The sequence below is a fragment of the Thamnophis sirtalis genome, unplaced genomic scaffold (genome assembly GCF_051295495.1).
Source record: "Thamnophis sirtalis isolate CommonGarterSnake01/CBP01778 unplaced genomic scaffold, rThaSir2_p1.2 scaffold_3, whole genome shotgun sequence".
Taxonomy (NCBI): domain Eukaryota; kingdom Metazoa; phylum Chordata; class Lepidosauria; order Squamata; family Natricidae; genus Thamnophis; species Thamnophis sirtalis.
In genome coordinates this window covers 12970328-12989091 of record NW_028261383.1, presented here as the reverse complement: position 1 = coordinate 12989091, position 18764 = coordinate 12970328, and the positions used below count along the sequence as shown (strand labels likewise).

The 18764-nt window shown below is 40.8% G+C and overlaps 1 protein-coding gene across 1 annotated transcript in view; it reads left to right on the top strand.

Annotated features, from left to right (window-relative positions):
• The first annotated feature begins 18039 nt into the window (after positions 1–18039).
• Positions 18040–18764, top strand: part of LOC106538675 (alpha-1-macroglobulin) — a 63551-nt gene continuing 62826 nt past the window's right edge. The window contains exon 1 of the mRNA XM_087711236.1: positions 18040–18245. Coding sequence (XP_087567362.1) covers positions 18151–18245 — 95 coding nt within the window. The 5' untranslated portion in view covers positions 18040–18150. The remainder of the gene's footprint in view (positions 18246–18764) is intronic.

Genomic DNA, 18764 nt, shown 5'->3' with positions numbered 1-18764 from the left:
GAACAGGGTTAAGTGCTGTACAGAAAAAGCATATGATGATAGCTAGGGAAAACAAGACATATATAAAAGTCTATTAAAACAAAGGGTAAATAATGGCCATGGGTGCAAGGATCCCCTTGACAAACATGCTAAAAGAAATGGAGGAATCTTATGACTTAGACTTGCATAAAGGTTTTCCCTTGAGCATGGTTCTTGTAGAAAGAAGAGTCCCTTCTCTTTACAGGCATTCCTCGAGTTACAATCACAATGGAGCCCAAAATGTATGTTGTTAAGGGAAACATTTGTTAAGTGAATTTGCCCCCTTTTACAACTTTTCTTGCCACAGTTAAGTGAATCATTGCGTTTAAGCAAGTAACATGGCTGCTAATTGAATTTGGATTCCCTATTGATTTTGCTTGTCAGAAGGTAGCAAAAGCTGATCACATGACTTTAGGACACTGAAGCCTATTGCAAAATATAGCCATCATAAAACTGCAGGGACCCATCCAAGAAGCCATCAGGCCTCAGGACTGACTCAAAAACATGGATTGCAAATTGAAATATAAAGTGCAGTTTAATCAATTCCTTTTTAAGCTGGACTTTTAACTCCCAAGAATCTTCCGAAAGAAACAGTGATTTTTCATTGTTGCTCATGAAGATGCTTTTATCCATTTTTTATTAGATTTTGTCCTCTTTTTCTCCCTGATGAAAAATGTCCCCCCCCCCCCGAATGGTAGCAGTATTCATACTACCTATTATTTTCTCCGCCTTCCATTTTCAACATGGAGGAGAGGGGGTGTTTACTGTCCAGTGGGCTTTGTACAAGGAAATCCTACTTATGGAATGGTTTCTTTTCTCAGTCAAAACACCACACATATATTTATGTATGGACAGAATGTGCACGTGGAAGGGATTTTGCTGCCTTCTACACATACTCATGCACATAATCTACATTATGGCTATAAATAAATAAATGTAGAAATGGTTACTTTAGTATTGATCTTTAGGAGCCAGAATAAGATAACTTCTGTTCTCTTAGAACTCCTCATGCATGGGTAGCTCTTGGATTAGATAGATGTTTGCACTACATTCTCACACATAAGCAAAAGTGGATGAAAAGATTGCATTTTTCCAAGTTAAAATATTCTACTTTCTGGGTTTTAACTTTTTCTTTTTGACAAGCCAATGTTGTTTGTTATGATTGTCTTTCAAATAAAACGTTAGCCTTTAATACACGGAAGTCCACTGATAACTTCTGCTAATGAGATCTTCTATTCTTTGCAGCATCAAAACTGGTATGTATAGCATCCATGGTTTCTTTAACGGTTTTTTGATGATAAGGTTGATTTGTTTAAATTTATTGACTGCTCAATTCCAGTGGGCCTTCTCACCTCCAGAATAAAAGTGGTTACATCTAATAGGTACATCTAGTATCATTAAAGTTCTTTTTTTTGCATAAAAAGTTTTTATTTTCCATTTTCATAGCATATAATCACATGTATACTATTACATAGTCTATATCAACTTGTATTATTAAGTATTTACATCAATTCATCTTACCATCAACTACCAAAGAAAAGAAAAACCCAGTTATTGGTTCTTCTGTTCTCCATACACCATATTAATACCTTATCCGACACTTTCTTCCTCCTCTCTCCTCCCCCTTTCTACATCCTGTCTTCCCTCCATCATTTTCTACTCTACTTCCCCTTCCTTTCTCCTCCTCTCTCCCCTTACCACTCCTCCTTATACACCTCATCTTCCCCCTTCACCCTCTCTCAAGTCTCATTAAAGTTCTTTAAAGTAGGAGCAATGAAAGTAGAATTTAAACGATCAGGAAGGATGCCAACAGTTGCCCAAATTTTGGCTGAAATTCCATGTAATCTAAATATTATTTTAAGGAATGTTGGTTATTTACCTACTTCACCTGAATCAATTTGTTTTTTGCCACAGGTGGGAGGCAGCTATTTTTTCTTTAATCTGACCAATCCAGAGGAAGGCTGCTGAAAAACTAAACAATTAATTACATGCCAAAACGTCCCTGTCTTTCACAAGCGCCACAATTTCCTTGACCAGAGTGCAAGTGTAAATGTTGGTTTTTTTCTATCTTTATCAAAGGCAGGATTAGTCAAAACACACAGGAAGGAAAAATAAGGAAAAGAAAGTATATCAAAATACACTGGAAGAAGAGTAAAAAGATTAGGATTAGAGCTACAGAAAGAACCACAAAAAAAGAAATTAAAAAATCAAATGCAATTAATAAAACATAAATTATGCTTAATTGAAAAAGAAGAATTGGCACAAAAAATTAAAAGTATAAAACAAAATTTCTTTGAAAATGCTAACAAACCAAGGAGGTGGCTGGCATCTAAATTAAAAAAGGTGAAAGAAAAGAAACAGCTACAAAGACTGGTGATGAGAAGGGTATGCTTCAGCACCAAAATGATAAAAAGAGAAAATAATCCAGAACTATTATGAAAATTTGTATAATCAAGAGGAGCTATCAGAAGATAAAACAAAACAATATTTGGAAGAAGCCAGGTTGCCTAAAGTGCCTGAAACAGGAAGAATTGTGTTAAATGGAAGATAACAATGTTTGAATTAACAGGTGATTAAGCAATAGAAAAACAATAAAATGCCAGGACCAGATGGTCTGCCAGTGGAAGTTTGCAAACAATTACAAGATACCCTAGGCCTAGGACCATCAACGCTGGAAGTATATAATGAAGTCTTGCTCGAAGCTAAGGTACCAAAATCCTGGATGGAAACAAATAATACACTTATACTAAGGAAGATGCAGATGTATTGCAAATTAAAAATTATAGACCAATCTCACTTCTAAATGTGTACTATAAAATGTATGCGTCAATAATAGCTGAAATTAAAGAGATTTTTGAATGAATGTATACACACTGATCAAAACGAATTTTTGCCTAAGACAAATTAAAAGCAATATGAATAATTTTGAATACGTTGGAATATTATGAAGCACATCCTGGAAAAAAAATGTTGCTGATCTTTTTAGATGTGCAGAAAGCATTTGATAATGTAAATTGGCCATTTATGATATGGCAATTAAAATATATGGAATTTGGTGAAAAATTTACTAATGATCAAGGCAATATATACCAAATGGACTGCAAAAGTGATTGTAAATGGGAACATAACACAGAATGTTAATATTAATAAAGGCACAAGACAGGGATGTCCACTCTCCCCATTATTATTCATTTTGACATTGAAAGAGTTAAATAGAGACATTAGGCAGGATATAGACATAAAAGGGATGGAGATTAGAAAAGAAAAATATAAACTACAGGCATTTGCAAATGACCTGGTATTTATCATAGAGGAACCGCAAACAGCTGTACCCGAATTAATGAAGAAAATATATGACTATGGGGAAGTTGCAGGATTGAAAGTAAACAAAGATATAACTAAAATTTTAGTCAAAAATTTACAAATAAACAGAAAAAAGAGTTAATAAAGAAGATAGTCATTCAGATAATGAATAAAGTAAAATATCTGGGCATTGATATATCAGCAAGTTGTGTAACTATAAAAGAAGATTACGTTAAATTGGTACAGCAAATTAAACTTGACTTGGAAAAGTCACTACTAGGAAGAATAGCAGCCATTAAAATGAATACCGAGATTATTATACCTGTTCCAAACAATTCCAATAAAGCTGGAGAAGAAATATTTCGAGCAATTAAACAGATTACTGACAAAATTTATTTGGCAAGGTAAAAAATCAAGAATAAGTTTGAAACTGTTACAAAGATCTAAGAATAGAGGAAATTTGGGGCTGTCAGTTTGGGAGTTACCGTATATACTCGAGTATAGGCCGACCCGAATATAAGCCGAGGGAAGTATCCTTCCCCTGGAGTGGGGAGGGAATGGGGATTTCATAGTATCCTACCCCTGGAATGGGGAGGAAATGTGGATTTTATAGTATCCTTCCCCTGGAGTGGGGAGGGAATGGGGATTTCATAGTATCCTTCCCCTGGAGTGGGGAGGAAATGGGGATTTCATAGTATCCTTCCCCTGGAGTGGGGAGGAATGGGGGATTTTGCAGTATCCTACCCCTGGAGTGGGGAGGAAATGGGGATTTTGCAGTATCCTACCCCTGGAGTGGGGAGGAAATGTGGATTTCATAGTATCCTTCCCCTGGAGTGGGGAGGGAATGGGGATTTTGCAGTATCCTACCCCTGGAGTGGGGAGGAAACGTGGATTTCATAGTATCCTTCCCATGGAGTGGGGAGGATTTGGGGATTTCATAGTATCCTACCCCTGGAGTGGGGAGGGAATGGGGATTTCAAAGCATTTTAAACTATACCTTATAACCTTCCAAATGGAATAATAATAATATAAGAATGGCAAAGAAAAAGAATAATTATGCTTTATATTTTTACTGTCATTTATTATCTTACAGGCAGGCAGGCTAGGAAACGGAATGAATGAGTGGCCAGGCAGGCTAGGAAACTGAATGAACGAGCGGCCAGACAGGGGGGGAAACGGAATGAACGAGCGAGCGGGCAGGCAGGCTAGGAAATGGAATGAACGAGTGTGCAGACAGGGGGGAAACGGAATGAACGAGCGGGCAGGAAGGCTAGGAAATGGAATGAACGAGTGTGCAGGCAGGGGGGGAAACGGAATGAACGAGTGGCCAGGCAGGCTAGGAAACGGAATGAACGAGTGTGCAGGCAGGGGGGGAACGGAATGAACGAGTGGCCAGGCAGGCTAGGAAACGGAATGAACGAGTGTGCAGGCAGGGGGGGAACGGAATGAACGAGTGGCCAGGCAGGCTAGGAAACGGAATGAACGAGTGTGCAGGCAGGGGGGAAACGGAATGAACGAGTGGGCAGGCAGGCTAGGAAACGGAATGAACGAGTGTGCAGGCAGGGGGGAAACGGAATGAACGAGTGGCCAGGCAGGCTAGGAAACTGAATGAACGAGCGTGCAGGCAGGGGGGGAAACGGAATGAATGAGTGTGCAGGCAGGGGAGGAAATGGAATGAACGAGCGGGCAGGCTGGCAAGGAAACCGAATGAGTGAGCGGGCGGGCAGGCAGGCGAGGAAACGGGGACGGAGCTTGCTGCCTCTATTTTGGCTTTTTCAACTTTTCCAAATACACCCTTTAACTTGATTTTGGATAGCCTCTATGTAACTCAGATTGTGAAATCAATTTATGAGGCCTATCTTTCTCCCTCATTGGAACCACAGTTACTCTCGCTCTTTTTATCTTTGCAGAAGTCAATTTCTGCCCGCACCCACTTTTTTCATGTTTCCCACATTCGAAGCCATCAGCCCTTCCCTGGGCCTCTCCAGGAAGGCAATGATGTGGCCGACACTGCAGCAGCGGCTGCTGCCAACTTTTCTTCTCTTTTAACTTTGACAGCTCCCACGTCATGGGAGAGTCATTCCTATTTTCATCAAAACAAGAAAGCGCTCATGAAACAATTTGGCATTACTGCAAATGAGGCTTCTGCTATTACTCAGCAGTGCCCTTCCTGTAGCCAGCATGCAAACTCTCTCCCTATGGGGGTAAACCCCAGGGGGACAGAGTGTTGCCAGATTTGGCAAATGGATGTTACCCAATATCCTCCATTTGCACCTTGGAAATATTTACATGTTTCCATTGATACGTATTCAGGCTACATTATGGCATCCCCCCAAAGGGGCGAAGCCACCAAACATGTTATTAATCATTGTATTCGGACCTTTGCATCGCTGGGACACCCAAAAGAATTAAAAACAGACAATGGTCCCACTTACACAAGTGCAGCCTTTGCTGCCTTTTGTAACCAATGGGGCATTGTACATAAATTTGGCATTCCTTATAACAGCCAGGGTCAGGCGTTGGCTGAGCGCGCCAACCAAACATTAAAACATGCCCTGGACGGATATATTGGCAATAGGGGAAAAATGCCCCCTGGACTCCCAGCGGTGCAAGACACGCTTAACCTTTGCCTTTATACCCTGAATTTCTTAAATCTTACCGGCAGCCCACCATCCTCAGCAGTGACTCGTCATTTTGCAGCTCCACCTACTGCAGACACCCCCCGTCCACCTGTCTACTATCGCTGCCTGCCTGACCTGACGTGGCGAGGACCTGCTGACCTGATCACCTGGGGAAGGGGCTACGCTGCAATCCAACTAAAAGACAAGGTTCTTTGGATCCCAGGACGGCACGTAAGACCATATTTGCCAAAACCACCTACACAACCACCTCACAAACACAGAAGCAGCCTGACCATGACCAACCAGCAGGAACCACAGCTTGAGGCTGTCTCTGTCTCTGACCTGGAAAACAGGGCAGAGCACCCTCCACCCTACATTCCCCCGACTGGCTGCCACGTGTTTCGCCGCAGGTCTTCCTACTTTCGAACATGGTGGGAGGAAGTTTCTAAGCCCGTGGACTGCAGAGCGTTTTCATATTGCATGGTTATCTTTGCTTTATTGATGGTCATTTTGTTTTTGCATATCTGGGCTGGGAAATGTGGGGCAGTTCCTGCTGGGGCAAAGGATGCCTCCACCCCACATCATCGGCCCAAACGCACAGTAGATTGGCATGTAAATGAGTTTCATCATCTTATACATAACCTTACCCGTATTAATAACCTGTCTGATTGCTGGGTTTGTACGCATGGCCCTTCCTCTAACATGCAGGGTTGGCCCATTCTAGTCTCTGGAACTTTAAACCTCACAGGCTGGAATGTTACTGTGCTATATGCTACAACAAGTGATCATGCACATACTATCTACGATTCTGCCCAGTACATCTTGACACATCGGGTTTTACCCCCTCTTGCCCCCATTTGCATTACATGGTGGAATGTTTCGCATGAAGGTTATGAAGCAGTAACCATTGGTTGTATCACCAAGCAAATTCCTCTGACCCGTTTTTCTGTCGGGGATTATCCCCACTGCAATGCTACTTTCAAAATTACAGAAACTGGCTACGATTGTTCACACTTATCATTACCTGAGCATTTTAAGTGTAGAAAAGAAGATAGTATAATCATAGATTTATTCTCTAACAGGAGAGGGATAGTTGCCTTTAACAGCATACAGGAACAAATCTGGGGCCATAATGGGCATTACTTGTATGGGTTACCACCTGGTCTGTACTGGCTTTGTGGTCATTGGGCTGGAAAGGTGTTGCCCCTTGTATGGAATGGTACTTGCACTATTGGAACTCTGGCACCTGCCGGAATCTCAGCACATCCCATGTCTCAACCCGATAGTGCCTGGGAGAAACAATTTGGGTGGGCCAGACAAAAGAAAGCAATCGATCCAGCCTTAGGTTATGATCCTGACAATACCTATCTGACAGAAGGTGAAAGATTTATTGCTATAGCCCTACCACTCTTGGGTGTCGCATGGAATGTTAAACAACTGCGTATTCTATCTGCTCAACTGGAAACTCTAGCTAACACCACGATATTTGGGCTACAAGCCCTGCAGGCCGAAGTGGACTCTTTAGCTGGAATATTAACTCAACATAGATTAGCTTTGGATTACTTGTTAAGCAAGGAAGGAGGCCTATGTGTTTGGTTGAATGCTACCTGTTGTCATTATTTGAACCAGTCCGGAGAAATTGAAACCAGTGTGGAAAAATTACATGATATTGTTCAAACAGTTAGACAAACATATAAGGCCTCGGATTCCTGGTGGGATTGGCTGACCTCTTGGTTACCCAATTTTAGCTGGTTGGGAAATGTTGCCAAGATCATTATAACCCTTGTTGCTTTGCTAATAATGCTGTGCTGCTGCATTCAATGCCTGCATTCCCTTTTTCAGCTATGCAAAAGCCTTTTTTTCCTCAGCTAGGAAGGACGCTCTTATCAACGAAACTAAATCCCTTCTGGACGCTGAGGATGAGCATGAGCTGGACAACAATCTGTTTGTAAAGGTGTTTGCTATAACCCATGATGATGAAGAATCTGCATTTTGATATGTTTGTTTTCCTCCTCATTTTAAAACAAAAATGAGGAGATGTTGAGATCCATTACCAGTTCTGTGTATAGGGCGGCTATGGCTGCCTGGAAACACAGGCCCAGAGATGGATGCTAACAAAAACATTCTTGTTAGCAATAAAAAGTTTTCCTATTAATTAGTGTGCTTCTCAGTACCAGTTTATCTAGCAGTTAGCACTTCAAAGGAATGCAGGAATGTGAGCTGCTCGCCTTCCCCCACTACCCCTCCCTATTCCTTCACTTCCCTCCCTTCTCATCTATCTATCTTCTCCTGCCCAAGGACGAAGCAGCCCCCCTTTTTCATCCTCTTTTGCCCAGAGACGAAGCCTTTTGCCACGCTGCATTATTATTATTGGATTATTTAGTCATGTGCCTTTTGATGTAACTTGTATACACCTTCTCTTTGTTTGGAACTAATAAAAAGAGCCCCCCGGGCATTGCTCGGGGCCAAGCCAAGCTCATCCCAAGAGAGATTTGTCCGGTGTCTTTCTTCTCATTCGGCTACAAACATGAGCGGCCCATCAGAAGCATGTAAAAGCTGCAAAGACCAATTCAACATGTTGATCTCAGACCAGGTAGCCACTAGTCTGTTATACGCAAAACATAATACCTTTTGTAATGCAAATAAATCTGGCAGATGGTTAGCATATCAGATTAGGAAAAAACAAAATTCTCAAAACATAACTAAATTGCTCTACAGAGGGAAGGAAGTGTTCCAACAGGATGAGATTCAAAAGGCCTTCCGGGAATTTTTTACAGTGCTGCATAAGGGTGATAAAATTAACGGCCTAGATATAGAGAGATACTTGGACAAAGAAAAAATACCCATAGTTAAAGAAGAGCAGAGGCAAAAATTGAATCAACCAATAACTTCGGGGAAAATTCTGCAGGTAATTAAGCAGTTAAAGGCAGGGAAGGCAGATGGCACAGATGGCTTGACAGCGGCTTACTACAAAAATCTACAATTAGAAATGGTAGAACCTCTTAAGGAATTATTTAATAAGATTCAAATGGAAGGTAAGGTACCCCCATTTGGAAGACAGCTTTTATATCCCTGATACCTAAAGAAGGCCATTATATTACTCAACCAAAAAAACTATAGACCTATCCCATTACTTAATGTAGATTATAAAATCTTTACTAAAATACTAGCAAATAAGTTAATGTTGGTTATTCAACAGTTGATTCACAGTGATCAAACAGGTTTTATTCAAGGGAGACAAATGAGAAGTAACGTAAGATTAATTATTAATGCACTAGAATACTTGGGAAAGAACAATCAAATTCCGCGTTCATATTTCTGGATGCTGAGAAAGCCTTTGATCGAGTTAATTGGCAATTCCTGTTGAAAACACTGCAAAAAATGCAAATAGGAGAAAGTTTTTTACAATCAATCAAAACAATATATCAAACGACTCAAATTATAGTCAATGGAAGTTTAACAGACTCTTTTCAAATTGGAAAAGGTACAAGACAGGGTTGTCCCTTGTCTCCACTACTGTTTATTATAACTTTGGAAATACTGCTGAACAAAATACGGGGCTTGGAGGGTCTAAAGGGAATTAAGATTAGGCAGCAAGAATATAGAGTGCGTGCTTTAGCAGATGACTTGGTTATAATATTAGATCAACCGCAGGAATCCAGTATGATCTTAATGAATACAATTAACCAATATGGTCAAGTGTCTGGCTTTAAAATAAATCTAGGAAAAACAAAAATACTAGCTATAAATATGAATACTAAACAAAAGGAAGAACTAGGAGGAATGATAGGATTTGTAACAGTTAAGAAGGTCAAATACTTGGGAGTTAATATCTCAACTTCAAATGGGAAATTATATAAGTATAATTATGAACCACTTTGGCATAGGATACAGACAGAGATGAAAAAATGGGACAAGTTGCAGTTCTTTGTTGGGAAGAATAACAGCAGTGAAAATGAATATCTTACTTAAATTTTTATTTCTTTTCCAAATTTTACCTATACTTAAAAAATATGCGAACCTGCTAGAATGGCAGAAGGGTATTAATAAATTTGTATGGGCAAGAAAGAAGCCGAGAGTAAAGCTAAAAATAATGCAAGATGACCGTGAGAGAGGAGGTTTGAAATTACCCAACCTAAAATTATATTATGATGCAGTAGTATTATCTGTAATTAGTGATTGGATTGACTTAACTAATGATAGGATACTTAATATCGAGGGACATGATTTGGTATATGGCTGGCATGCTTACCTGTTATACAACAAAAAAGTGGACAAAAACTTTAAAAGTCATATTTTAAGGAATGCTTTACTGCGGGTTTGGAAAAAATATCAATACAAATTAAATGACAAGATACCCATGTGGGCAATTCCTAGACACACAATAGAAAGTATGAACATAGCACAAAAACAGGATATAATTACTTACAGACAGCTTCTTACTCTAGAAACGGGTGTATGACAACTAAAATCCTTAGATGTACTAAAAGAGGAAAAGGTAATTCAAACATGGTTCCAGTATGGACAGCTACAGGCCAGGTGGAAAACAGATCAAAAAATTGGTTTCATGCAAGTCGAGGATAATTTATTTAAACAAATAAGAGATCAAAGTTTAATGCATATAAAGAGGATATACAATGTATTAGTACAGATGGATTCCGAAACAGAACTAGTTAAAGATTGTATGATAAAATGGGCTCAAAATATTGAAGAACCAATAATGTTGGAGACATGGGAAAGAATTTGGGTAAGAAATGTAAAATTTACACAAGCCCAAAACCTGAAAGAAAATTTTTACAAGATGTTCTATAGATGGCATTTAGATCCTAAAAAGTTGGCTTCTATGTATCCGAATTTGCAACCCAAATGCTGGAGATGTGGTTCTCTCGATGCTACATATTTCCACATATGGTGGACTTGCCAAAAAGTTAAGGCATTTTGGATAAAAATATGGTGAATTATGCAAAATGTTCTTAAAAAAAAGATAAAGTTTACTCCTCAGTTATTTTTGTTAGGTATAATTACCGACTGTACAGCGGTAGAGATTAACTTGATTTTGTACTTAATAACTGCAGCGAATTTTTATATATTGTGAAACAAAAAACTATGCCAAAAAAAAGGAAGGATGCCAAGAGCTGCCCAACTTTTGGTTGAAAGTCCATGTAATCTAAATATTACTTTAACAAATATTGGTTATTTACCTACTCCCCCTGAATCAATTTGTTCTTTGGCCAAATGTGGGAGGCAAAAGAATGAATCCAGAGGAAGGCTGATGAAATAACCAAACAATTAATTACATGCCAAAACCTCCCTGTCTTTCAGAAGAGCACAGTTTCCTTGGGCAGAGTGCAAAGCCAAGGGTAAATCTGTTGGTTTCCCCCCCACTAACTGGCAGCCTTCCCTGGTTGTGTTGGCAGGATGATCACCTCTTTGACTGCAAGTCAAGGTTAATCCTCTCCCCTCCAATGACCCGAAGATGAACATGGATATTATCACTGAAACTTGATGAGATGGAGCCCATGATTATAATATATTACTAGAAGGATATGATTTGTTCAGAAGAAACAGATCTGTCTTAGGAAAATTTCAACAGGAAACAAAGGCAACAACACAAGCAATAATTCTTACTTTAAGATCAGAGGTTTATTGTTTCTAATACTTTGGAACATTAGAAATCAATCGATGTAAAAGATATAATAGCAGTAATACACTGCATCAACAAATAATTGCAGTTGGCCAATGAGAAATAGCAAGGCCTACAAGGACTGCTATAAATCAAAGAGCCCCGAGCCGATCTTGAACCCTCTCTTTTATGCTGTTCCTCTAACCATATACATCCTTCACCACTTTACTAACTGTCACTTTTTGTGGACCCCTGTGAACATTACTTCAATTCCTCATTTCCAACAGTTTCATCCTTCCTGTTTTAAATGAATCCATAGAAGTGCATATTTTGCAAAAAACATATTTCACAGTTAGCAACGGTTCAGCAGGATTACAAATATTTCTGGTAAATTTTGAAATCATCCTAGCTGAAAACTTTGCTTCATATCTCCTTCTTCTGGGGTCTTCTATTATCCATAGGACTTATTGAATCCAATGGATCAATAGCCTATATTTCTTGATTCTCATGGATCCAACAAAAGAGTAGCAATAGTTCTATGTATGCATAGTATGTAAAGATTTCTGTATGTAAAAAATTACTACAGGTAGTCCTCGACTTACAACAGTAAATTATGACTTATGGCAATTTTTCACAGCTATGACCTTTGTAGCATCCCCATGATCATGTGATCAAAAATTTATATGCTTGGCAACTGGTTCATACTTATGACCGTTGCTGTGTCCCAAGGTCATGTGATCACCTGCTGCAACCTTACAACATGCAAAATCAATAGGGAAGCCAGATTCACTTAGCAACCATGTTACTACCTTATCAACTGCAGTGATTCACTTAACAACTGTGGCAAAAATGTTGTAAAAGGGGGCAAAACTCACTTAAGAAAAGTCTCACAACAACAAAAATTTTGGGCTCAGTTGTGGTAAGTTGAGGACTACATGTATAGCTGCGCAGAAATTATGCATGCATGTATGTATGTATGTATGTATCAGGGATGGGTTCTGGCAGTTGCTACTGCTGGCTCACTCATGGCTATGCATGGGATTTGTGTGCCCGTGCTTGATGTGCGCTTCGCGTGTAGGCACAGTGCAATAAAAATTGGTCTGTGCATGCGTAGAAGCAAAAAAACAAGATGGCAGCACCTATGGCGCCACCCAGAGAACAGGTTTGTGGGTATGGCAGGTCTGGGTTGCTGCCGATTCCACCGACCTGGGCCGCCAAACCATTACCAGTTTGGCCGAACCAATCTGAACCGGTAGGAACCTACCACTGGTGTGTGTGTGTAGATAGATAGATAGATAGATAGATAGATAGATAGATAGATAGATAGATAGATAGATAGATAGATAGATACATACATACATACATACATACATACATACATACATACATACATACAAAGAATAACTACAGCTACATACAAATATATGATGTCAGGGATAAAAGCCTTCTTCAGAGTATTTGGGTGAATATTGAGAGGAAAAGAAAGATCATTGCTATAAGTGCATATTTCATTTCATTTCATTTTCATTTTCCCTTTATTTGTATGCCGCCCTTTTCCCTGGGGGGACTCAGGGCGGCTCACAGTTCAAAAAAGGGGGGGGAAGGACAAACGTTTTACAACATAAAAACACTACATCATTTAAAAACACAACAGTCACACAATTTGAGTGGGGTTAGGGTCTTAACCCCAGGCCAGCCGGGACAGCCAGATCTTTAGGGCGGCGCGGAAGGACTGGAGGGTGGTGAGGGTCCAAATCTCCACGGGGAGTTCGTTCCAGAGGGTCGGAGCAGCCACCGAGAAGGCCCTCCTCCGGGTAGTTGCCAGTCTACACTGGCTGGATGATGGAATTCGGAGGAGGCCTAATCTATGCAATCGTATCGGTCTAGTGGAGGTAATTGGCAGTAGGCGGTCTCTCAAGTACCCAAGTCCAATACCATGAAGGGCTTTGTAGGTGATAAGTAGCACCTTGAATTGCACTCGGAGATCAACAGGCAGCCAGTGCAGCTTGCGGAGGATAGGTGTTACGTGGGTGAAATGAGGTGCACCCACGATCGCTCGCGCGGCCGCATTCTGGACCAGCTGAAGTCGCCGAATACTCTTCAAGGGCAGCCCCATGTAGAGCACATTGCAGTACTCCAGCCTAGAGGTCACAAGGGCACGAGTGACTGTTCTGAGGGCCTCCCGGTTCAGGTAGAGACGCAACTGGTGTACCAGGCGAACCTGGGCAAATGCCCCCCTGGTCACAGCTGACAGATGATGTTCGAAAGTCAGCTGTGGGTCCAGGAGGACTCCCAAGTTGCGAACCCTGTCTGAGGGGCGTACAATTTGACCCCCCAGCCTGAGAGATGGAACACTAGGCCAATTATTACAGACCACTCAACCAAGCAGAGGCAATAGCTGATTTTTTTGCTAATCAGCTAGCTGAAATGTGCAGGAAACACCAGTGCAGTAATAGGGAACATCAACTGGGAAGCAAACTCTGCCATGAGTGGGAGATTGGATAGATTCCTAACCTGCCTGGCTGACAACTTTTTTTTTTTTTAGGCTGAAGTAGCCTGCAGTGCTGCATTTAACCACTGCGCCACCTCGGCTCTTATGCCAAAGTGGTTCATAATTATACTTATATAACTTGCCGTTTGAGGTTGACATATGAACTTCTAAATATTTGACCTTTTTAACTATTTCACATCATTCCTTCTAGTTCTTTCTTTTGTTTAGTATAATGAGCTTCCCCGCTTCAGTCAAGTGAAGCCTCTGCCAGGAGGGGGTGGGCGCAATCCAATCTGAATGGCAACCAACAGCTGTTGCTCATTCCCCGCTGGCTCTAGATTGTCCTGGGAACCGGTAAGCGCAAGCAAGAGAGGGAGGGAGACACCCGCTTTCTCTCCCCCGCCGCCTAAGTCCGGCTGCGCAACCAACCACAGACCAAAACTTTCCCTGCCTCTGCCCCGAGAGTGGAGAGGTATAACTTCTGGGACAGAAATCAGCCTGGATGCTCCGCAGCTTGGAGCAGAATCAGCAGGGACTCCAGCCGTTATGCAAAGAAAGCCCAGGAGCGTGACATTGAAAATCACTGCGCGACAGTTGGAAACTGCGGCGTGGTGTTTTCATGTTATGTGCGCGGCCGTGCAGGTATGCACCTTAGAGGGAACATTGCTTAAGAGGTTCTACCATTTCTAAATTTAGATTTTTATAGTATGCCGCTGTCAAGCCATCTGTACCTGGTGCCTTCCCTACCTTTAACTGCTTGATTACCTGTAGAACTTCCCCCGAGGTTATTGGTTGATTCAATCTTTCCCTCTGCTCTTCTTTAACTATGGGTATTTTTTCTTTATACAAGTATCTCTCTATATCTAGACCTTTAATTTTGTCACCCTTGAACAATGCTGTAAATTCACGGAAAACCTTTTGAATCTCATCCTGTTGATACACTTCTTTCCCTCTGTAGTGTAATTTGGCTACGTTACAAGACTTTTGTTTTTTCCTAATCAGATATGCTAACCATCTACCAGATTTATTTGCATTGCAGAAAGTGTTATGTTTTGCATATAACAGACTAGTTGCTACTTGGTCTGAGATCAGCATATTAAATTGGTCTTTTAATAAGGTAATTGCTTCTTTAATCTTTATATCTCCTGGTTTTAAAGTTAACTCTTGTTCTTTCTTCCTAATTTCATCTTCCAGTTCTGTTCGCATTTCCCCCTGTTTACATCTATGTAATCTATTTAGATTTATCAAAGCTCTTCTCATATACGCTTTACTTGCATCCCAATTTCCATAGATGTACCCTTATTCATATTAAAAACAAAGTATTCTGTTAACAATTTTTTACATTCATTAATATATTTCTCATATCTGAATAAATTTTCATTCAATCTCCAAGACCTTCTTGCTTGCGTCACCCCTCCCAACTCCATCCAAACCGGGTTATGATCTGATAAAACTCTGGCACATATCTTTGTCTTCTTTACCCTAGAAAGCAAATCATTGGTAGTTAGTATGAAATCAATTTTAGAAAAGGATTGATGTCTATCAGAAAAGAAGGTAAAATCGTATTATTCTGCATTTCATTCTCGCCAAATATCTCTGAGTTCAAAATCATCCATCATATCGAAAAAGGACTTGGGTAGTTTCGCTCGCATTTGGGTATTTGGCCGAGAAGCCTTCTTATCTTTCTTAGTGTCCATAACACCATTCCAGTCACCCAATAGTATGCAGGACCTATAATCCCACTGTACTAATTTGGCATGAAGCTTTCTATAAAATCCATCTTGTTGTTGATTGGGAGCATATATTCCTAGTAGCAATGTCTTTTTCCCTTCTAATACCAAATCTATTGCGATATATCTTCCTTGGGGATCTGTTTCGATTAGTTCAGCTTTCATATCCTTCCTTAAGTAGATAACTATACCATTTTTCACTTTTATCATCCAAAAAGAAGACGAGGGAACTAGAGATCAGCTCTATTGGATTAATTCTTATTAACCGAGATGAAATGATAGAGGGGGTTGAAGAGGCAGGAACTTTAGGAGAGAGTGACCAAGTTGTACTGGAATTCATCATAATGATGTAGGTACCTGAACAAAGTCAGACTAGTGTTTTAGACTTTTAAGACAGCTACTTCAACAAACTAAGAAAGAACTTAGGAAGGAATCCACAGATGGAAATCCTAAAAGGAAAAACAATTTAGGATGCTTGGGAAACTAAAGACCAAGATAAAGGTCTTTTTTTAAAAAATCACAGAAAGATAAATAAGAGACCCAGGACAAGACCAGCATGGCTGCACAAAGAGCTTTCTGACAAATTGAGAGACAAAAAGGACAAGAATGAAAAAGGGAAAGAAGGGCATATAAACTCAAATAAAATACCAGCAAATATCCGAAATCTGCAAGGATGGAGTCAGAAATGCTAAAGGTTCAGAATGAACTAAGACTTGCAAAAAAAATGCCCAAAATAAGTTTTTGTTTAGTCTTTAAGGCATAAGAAGAAAATCAGCAAAATGACAGATTCACTAATGGGATAAGGTGGCAAGATGGTGATGTGCAGCAGGGAGAAAGCGGAACTTCTTAATTCCTTCTTTGTCTTCACATGAAAGGGGGCGGAATAGCCAAGTAGAACAAAGCAGCACTATGGGAGACAGAACAGGAATGCAAGTCAAAATAGGCAAAGAATTTGGGAAACTTTCATATCCCCAGCTTCACAGCCTCTTTTCACTTAGCCATTACAAAGTCTGTCTGTCTGTCTCTCCCGCCTTCCCTCCCTCTCTCACACACACAGACAGGTATACAAATCATGTTTGTGAGCACACTGGCCCACATTAAAAATGAAATTCTGGGGCCTGCTCTCCAAAGAAAGTATATATTTTCTCATACATATACATAACACACATATAAACATGATACAGTACACACACACACAAGAGGTTGCACAACCATTTATCTGAGCAGAGGGTTGGACTAGAAGACCTTCAATGTCCTTCCCAAATCTACTATTCTATTCTACTAAATGAACTCTTATGAGTCGAAGATGACCTAAATTTTACTGCACCAAAAAAGTTGGAAGTCTGCTTTCTTTCTTTCTTTTTGCCCCTTTATCTCCCTTTTTCCCCTCACTTTCCCACTTTTACCTCTCCCGTTTTACTATAGACTTTATTTCTGAGTCTTATATTGAGTCAAAGCTTAATAAAGCTCACAAAAGCATTGGCTGAAATGAGTTATACCGTATTAGAAAAGCTTGTATGTCTACTTTTGTAACGGTATGTATGAGAAAACGGAGCGACGCATGTCACTATGACAGTGGTGGTGAACCTATGGCACATGTGCTAGAGGTGGCACTCAGAGCCCTCTCTGTGGGTACGTGTAGTGTTGCCCCAGCTCAGCTCCACCGCGTTTCTCCATGGCGTTTCTCGTCGTTGTTTGCAGGGAAACAGAAGCTCATGAAAGAAAAAGATCTCACCTCTTGCAGAGCTACTGGTGTTGGGATGCCCTGCCTCCCACCGGCCAACTGGTCTTTGGGGTGCTGCTGCGCATGTGAGCGCCAGAGAGAGAGAGAGAGTGAGAGAGAGAGAGAGAGAGAGGGAGAGAGAGAGGGAGAGAGAGAGGGAGAGAGAGAGGGAGAGAGAGAGAGAGAGAGAGAGAGAGAGAGAGAGAGAGAGAGAGAGAGAGAGAGAGAGAGAGAGAGAGAGAGAGAGAGAGAGAGAGAGACTTGCAGTTTGGGCACTCAGTCTCTAAAAGGTTTGCCATCACCGCACTATGACATTCAGGTTGTTCAGTTTTGGGGGTTGAAGGTATAAAAAAAAAACCAGCTGTAAACCACTAGGTTACACAAGCTTCGAAGGAAACCTCCCCGGATCCTTGTTCTGTGCAGAATAAAGTTGGGTTGTTTCAGTCTCCACCCCCGTGTGTTCTTTTGGCCTTGAACATTGGCAAGGACCCACTGCTGGGCTGGGACATAAAAACTGTCCCCGTTCCTGGGTTTTACCTGTTCTTCCACACAGACTGTTTGCAGAGAGGCAGTCAGAGCTGAAGAGGGAACAGCTGAGACTTTTCAGCTCAGCTTTGCAGGCAGCCTCTCTCTTCAATATCATGGGGGAAAGCTGGCAACATGGAAAAAACATCTTCCTTCTCCTTCTCCTGTCTGTCCTTCTCAGGACCACTGAAGCTGCTCTTGAGCGCGAAATGTAAGTTGATTTTTTCTCTCTTCTTTGGCTGGGAAAGATTTAGGCTTCAAACTCCGCTCTGTTTTATTTTTAAAGTAAGCATCTCTCAGTACAGGATATTTCCAAAGGGAAACTTAAGGAGGAGCAGTGCCCCAGAGATATTTGGTGGTGGTTGGGAGGAAGGGGAGAGGTAGGATTAAAAAAAAATATCTGTAAGATTTATGGAGCTTCTCAGTCATCCAGGTCGTGGTTGTCCCAAAGGTGATTTTTCAAGAGGCAACTGAACATTCTGGTTTTTCTTTGAAGACATTTTGCTTCTTATCCAAGAAGCTTCTTCAGCTTTGCCTCTTGAAAAAGCACCTTTGGGACATCTGTAAGATTAGTTTCCATTTTGGCTTTGGACCCTGAGGAGGTGGAGGGATAGCCACCTTATGTATTAAATTGAGAAGGGCCCCCAGAGAATGCAGTGCGACTTTGAAGCGTAATGCACAGGACATACTCTTTGAGGGAGATGGTGTTGTTTTTTTCCGAAATGTGAAA